This window comes from Tenebrio molitor, chromosome 2, assembly GCF_963966145.1.
Source record: "Tenebrio molitor chromosome 2, icTenMoli1.1, whole genome shotgun sequence".
NCBI lineage: Eukaryota > Metazoa > Arthropoda > Insecta > Coleoptera > Tenebrionidae > Tenebrio > Tenebrio molitor.
In genome coordinates, this window is record NC_091047.1 from 29,000,165 (window position 1) to 29,006,164 (window position 6,000).

The 6,000-nt window shown below is 34.5% G+C and overlaps 1 protein-coding gene and 1 long non-coding RNA gene across 2 annotated transcripts; both read right to left on the minus strand.

Annotated features, from left to right (window-relative positions):
* Window positions 1–2,981: 2,981 nt before the first annotated feature.
* LOC138123307 (uncharacterized) lies at window positions 2,982–3,392 on the minus strand. Its single transcript, XM_069037947.1, has one exon. It carries the CDS (start codon window positions 3,390–3,392, stop codon window positions 2,982–2,984), a length of 411 nt encoding a protein of 136 aa, XP_068894048.1.
* Window positions 3,393–3,539: 147 nt separating this feature from the next.
* LOC138122928 (uncharacterized) lies at window positions 3,540–5,422 on the minus strand. The gene is made up of 2 exons (XR_011156654.1): window positions 5,235–5,422; window positions 3,540–5,120 (listed from the first exon to the last, which is right to left on the minus strand). It is a non-coding gene; the product is annotated as an uncharacterized lncRNA (long non-coding RNA).
* Window positions 5,423–6,000: the final 578 nt, after the last annotated feature.

Genomic DNA, 6,000 nt, shown 5'->3' on the forward strand with positions numbered 1-6,000 from the left:
TTTTGTTTTTCCTGCCATTAGTGAAGGTGCTTAAGAAATGGAAGATAAATAAAATTGCCTTAAAATATACTCTCTAAAGATTTAAATAACGAGGTTAGAATATACCATTGCGAGAAACACCGTAGGGCATCTTGGCGAAGCAATTATTCAAAGAACAGAGATAATTAAATTGTTAGGTTCAGGTCTAGATAAGATCGAGTTGGTTAGTTCAGATTAAATTATATTTCAATAAAGCTGGTGGGAAATCATTAATCTTCGATCTGTTTATTAACTTTGACATTGTTCGTTGCTCTATAATTTTCGTAATTTAGATTTATGATAAATACATTGTTTACTGCGGCTTTTCTTAAACAATCTCACTCCGGCTAGTGAAAGTAAAAATAGTTCCGAGGCGAAGTATCGAATGCATCTCGATCCTTGACTAATGTAAACCTGGTTTAATTTATGTAAAAAGTATCTAAAAATCTGACACCTGTTTAGCAGATTCCATTAAATTGGAAACATGACGGTTTACATTATCTAAATAGGTAACCCTGAGAATAAAAAAGTGTATTTACATTTCGCTTGTTCGCATATTTTTAAAATTCACTTCAGAATGTTGAAATCATTCTCTAAATTTATCAAAAGAGATTTATGTTTCTGCATATTTTATTAAAACAATATTGTTATCAATTCGTTTCAAACAAGACTAAATCTGTTATAAATATTTGCATGAGCTGAGGTTAATAAAAATTTTAAATAGGTTGGGCTTTAATAAATACGTTTATTAAAGTGATATCATCGCAACTGTTTATTTTACAAATTATTATTTACTTGTTTTATTGGAAAAAAACTTAATGTTACTGGGAAATGTAATAAATTTATGCAAAGAACTTTATCTCTTACCTACTCCACTTTTCATCTGGGCAGCGTAATTGTATGTTAAAATGGTCCGCTTAGTTTAGGGATTGAACACCTTAACTATAGTTTTTACATAAAAAAATTTGACAGGCATGCTATAGTTTCACTAATTTTATACACATTGCGGGTGTAAATCTACAAAGCGGTCATTTAAAAAATAAATCGAGTTTGCTTTGGAGCCTATGCTATAGCATGGGTTGCCATAGGTAACACGCCGACTCGATTTATTTTTTAACTGATCGCACCGTAGAACTATTTGAATAAAATAGAAATTATTGAATTTTATACCGGACAGGTTACCCTCAATTTTTAAAAATGAATTTTTCCAGATCATTGTCATTGTTCGACACCGTATTTTGTTTTCACGTTATGATGTCATGCACAGGTTGTTTTTTTTTTATCATATTTGGATACAATTATCTGTCAAAGTACCTATGACATTGACATGACAGTTTTCATTTTGCAATTTTATATAACACAAGTTAAACTTATTATTAGGTATTATTATTATTATTACCAAAAAAAACTGCACAGACGTAACAGCCACCCAGTAAACAAGGAAAAATTATTGTTTAATCAAGATAAGGAAAAATATGTACTATTGCGGGCAAAAAAAGTGGGACATCAACGTCATTGTCTTGACTTTTAATGTGAAATAACCCTTATCTGATCTAACCCTACTTTGAATTGTTTGACGTTGTCATTAAGTTTTGTATAGTGACATTTTTTTAATAAACAATTGTCAATGTCAAAATTAAGTAAAAAACCATTCTGTACCACCCTAAAATGTGCGCATATGGACCAGCTGTAGAATAATTTGACACAAAATCATAGTTAAGGTTATGTTCACTTCACTTTCCGTACCTACCTTTCTTCCGCGAATTCATTTTCAAAACAAATTGAATGAGAAATTTGCAGAAATCTTTTTCGAATTTGAAATAAACTCTCGCTCGTCAGGGCGCAGGCCCAGTTACATTTAAAAAATGTTGACACTCAGTGTGACTAACCGTATTATCATGAAAAACACTGTTTGGCTCATACCAACATGACAATGTTTTGACAATTGTTTATTAAAAAATTTCAATTATAGGTTGTAAAGAATCATTGTAAGTAAGTCCCAATCAAAATCTACCTTTATCAAAAGAAGAGGGCATTTGGAAAAGGAAAATAGGAGTATAAAATAAATTTTTAAACTGTCAGCTAGAATAGGGTCAAAAAAATTACAATACCTAAAGCTTGAACTACACTTCGCAGCAAAATTAAGGGATATTAAAGAAAATATAATGACGTTTGAAAATTACATGAGAATAATGAATTATATTTACTGGCATTGTCACTAAACATCATTTTATGGAATTTGGAGCTGTTTAATAAACTTACAACTATACTTATTTCAACATTTTAACAATTAGAAAAAGAAAGTAAGTAATAAATATTGAGTAACTCCAGTGTTAATAACGAGTGTGCCCACCTCTTGCTCTTATACAATCTGCAATTCTTGACGGCATACTTTGAATTAGTGCAGCAACCTCCTCTTGATGAATTGCTGTCCAAACTTCTTGCAGCCTAATGGATAGCTCGTGCAACGTGCTAGGAGGATTTTCGAGAGCTCTGATCTTTCTGTCAAGGTTGTCCCAGAGATGCTCAATTGGATTAAGATCAGGATTTCGTGGTGGCCGCTCCAAAACATTGATATTAGCCGCAACAAGTGCCTGTCGCACAACATTCGCAATGTGCGGCCGAGCATTATCATGCATAAAGACAAATCTCGTTCCATGTATGGCTCCAAATGGTTCAACAACATGGACTATTATGTCATCTCTATAGGTTACTGCAGTCATTGAACCTCTGTTTAAAACCACCAAGTTGGTACGATCCTCAAAAGTGATTCCACCCCAAACCATAACTGATCCACCACCAAACCGTTCCACTTCTTGTATGGCACATTGAACAAATCGTTCACCTGGCCTCCTCCAAACTCTTCTACGACGATCATTAGTGGAAAGACAGAACCTGGACTTATCCGTGAACAAAACGTGTCTCCAATCTTCAATTTGCCAATCGGCATGTCTGTGGACAAACTATAAGCGGGCTCTTCTGTGAGCTGCGGTTAAAACTGGTCCAGTAGCAGGTCGGTACGGTTTGAGTTCAGCTTCACTGAGCCTTCTCCTAATGGTGTCTGTACTGACTGTGGTACCAGTGGCGAGCTGGAGGTCATTTTTTAATTCCCTTGCCGTGCAAAACCGCTTTCTTTTTGCACTAATTCTCAATAAACGGTCTTCTGCATACGTTGTCTTCCTTTTTCTACCCTGTCCTTGTCGTCTGTGGTAGATACCAGTTTCCCTATACCTCCGCCAAGCTCTGCTTACTACAGACTGGCTCACACCTAATCTTCGGGCAACTTCTTGTTGGGAATGACCTTCTTGGAGAAGAGTCACTAATTTAACGACCCCGATTTCAGATAAATGACGATGTTCTCTGTTGTTGTTCATGACGTTTACTTTTAATGACGTTTCTAAGTTTTTCATATAGATTCTTCGAAAACACAAGATTGATACTCGTTGAAATTTTAAAAGATTAATAATTTTTATGAAATTTGATTCCTTTTAAGTTAAATTTGGTCTGAAATAACAACAGTATGCATAAAAAACTTATTTTAATTACACTTACATGGATTCACAGAGAAAATTTAAGTTTATTTGAAAATAATAGCATTATCCCTTAATTTTGCTGCGAAGTGTACATCGAATTTTTCAAAACTGACAGAAATTTGATGTCCCACTTTTTATGCTCCCAATAGTACCTACATAAAGTCGACTCAAGTTGCAAAAAACCACTTGTCATTTGCAACAGCATTTTTTCAATATTTTTAAACCAAATAAAGGCACAAAAAGGCCAGAAAATCATAGTTTGGATTGAATATTTTCCATATAAGTACAGTTTTAAAGTAATTTCAAACGACTAATGCCATAAAATTGCTGTTGCAAATCCAAATTGGTTTTTTGCAACTTGAGTCAACATTACCTACAGCGTGATCAACAATGACTGAGTCTGTTGGCAATGAAACAATTGAAAATACTGGTGATTTTTGTCTAGTAATTGGCACTGACCACGCACTGACTGGATTTTTTAACTTGAGATGACATTAAAAACATTCTTGGTAATGCAGGTTATGTTTATACTATTACAAAAATTAACCTTCGTTGGTAAATTTTAAATTTGCCAAATTTCATTGTTACCAACAGACTCAGTCATTCTTGATCACTCCGTACTACATACACTATATTTTCTTATAACCCATAAAAAAATATAATTGAATATTTTATCACTAGAAGTTGATATAGAATATAGATTATAAAGTATGTACAGTCGCGAGCAATAAATTTTGGTCATCAAGATCATTCTTTGACGCAATCGAAAATGTTCCATTGTAAAACAGTCGTAAATATCATAACCTATCATTATGTTGTATGACATTAATTGTCATTTTTTTCTCATTTGTTGACACTTTGTTGACATGCGCATAATCAGACAGGGAAATTTTTTAAATTTTGAAATGACATTGACGACCAAAATTTATTGCTCACGACAGTACCTATCCAGATATTAAAACAAGTTGAAAAATGTACAGTCGAATTATTTACACTGTTTATGCGAGTCTCATTTTCTGTGAAATCTATTTCTATAAACTGTTTCCTTTTTTTTTGCCATTTAGAGTAATGCACTCTGAAAGCCGTTGGCAAGTCCATTTGCATTAATTTGCAGCTATTTAAATGCATGTTTTACGCTCCTTTCAACACCGTGCCGTCGTTGCTTTCATTTATATTCAATTGCACGAGAAAACAGAGTGGAGATGTGTACGATTCGAAATCAAATATAAATAATGTCCAGCAGTTAGATTTGCTCCGGTTAACTTCGTGCAACATGCCCAAGAGCTAACGAATCCGTTTCCTCGTGTTCATTGTCTCGCATAGTAGAAATAATGTCATTTACAAGAGCACCACACAGACCAGAGTCATCGATTCGATTTCTCGAGAACACTATCCTGAAATGATATGGTTCACATTACAACTAACGGATCCGTTGATTCGCTATTTTTATTTTTTCGCATCCGCCCACAATAATAAAGAAGTTTCTTGAGTCGACTGCCAACGTATAGAGTGTTCTAGAAGTGTTAGCAGCGCTCCAACTTTACAACCTACTGAGTCCAGTTAAAAATACTGAAAAGAATAGAAGACAAAATAATTTTAGTCGCACAACAAACAACAATAAATTAATAACCGCTAATTAAACTAAATTAATAATCCAGTCTAACGCTTAGCCTTGATACATACCTATACATAATAATTTAATGGAAGTAAGTTGTAAGCCATTTGTTTGGTGGCATTCTACTGTCAAACGATTTAGTTAGTGCACTTTTACTCTACATAGAGTTAAGTCCAAATAACACCTGCTAAGCTGAACTAAGCTCAGATTTGTTTCTTTATGTTGTTTGCTTTTTAGATAAACAGAATAAAATCTGTTCTAGTTTGTAGTGACCCAGTTTAAAATTTAAATTTAAATTTCCGGTACCGCCACAACAGCGCGCCAAATGTGAAGGTACTAGCGGCTAGACTAGGAACTACGAGCGGAAATATAGCGGGGGTTGAAGCTCGCTCGCGCGGGTGGTAGAAGGAGGGGTAGTTCACTTTTGTTTGGTTTTTTCGAAACGAACAGACCTTGCGAAGAGCGATCCAATATTCCAAAAATCTGTAAGTTACATCTGAACCGATTACACTACCGTTCCGAGTAGATATTTTGTGTCCCCGTGAAGAATTCAACGTTTTTAATTCACCTGGGTAATTTATCCCACTTTCGTTGTTTTTTTTTGTGTTTTGTTTTGGGACCAGGACCACGTGGTAAGGGTATGTTGTAGATTTCATTTTGTTGCATGCTGTTTCTTAAGAGGCGTCCATTTGTTAATTTTAAGCGTTATCCCTAAATTTCTCCCGGGAGGTTCTTTTTTTGTAATCTTGTAATTTCGGAAATTAGGAGCCGTCGTCCGAACCGCGAGCGTCCATTTTGTTTTCTTTTTTCTTCACTAACATTTTACTTTCGCGG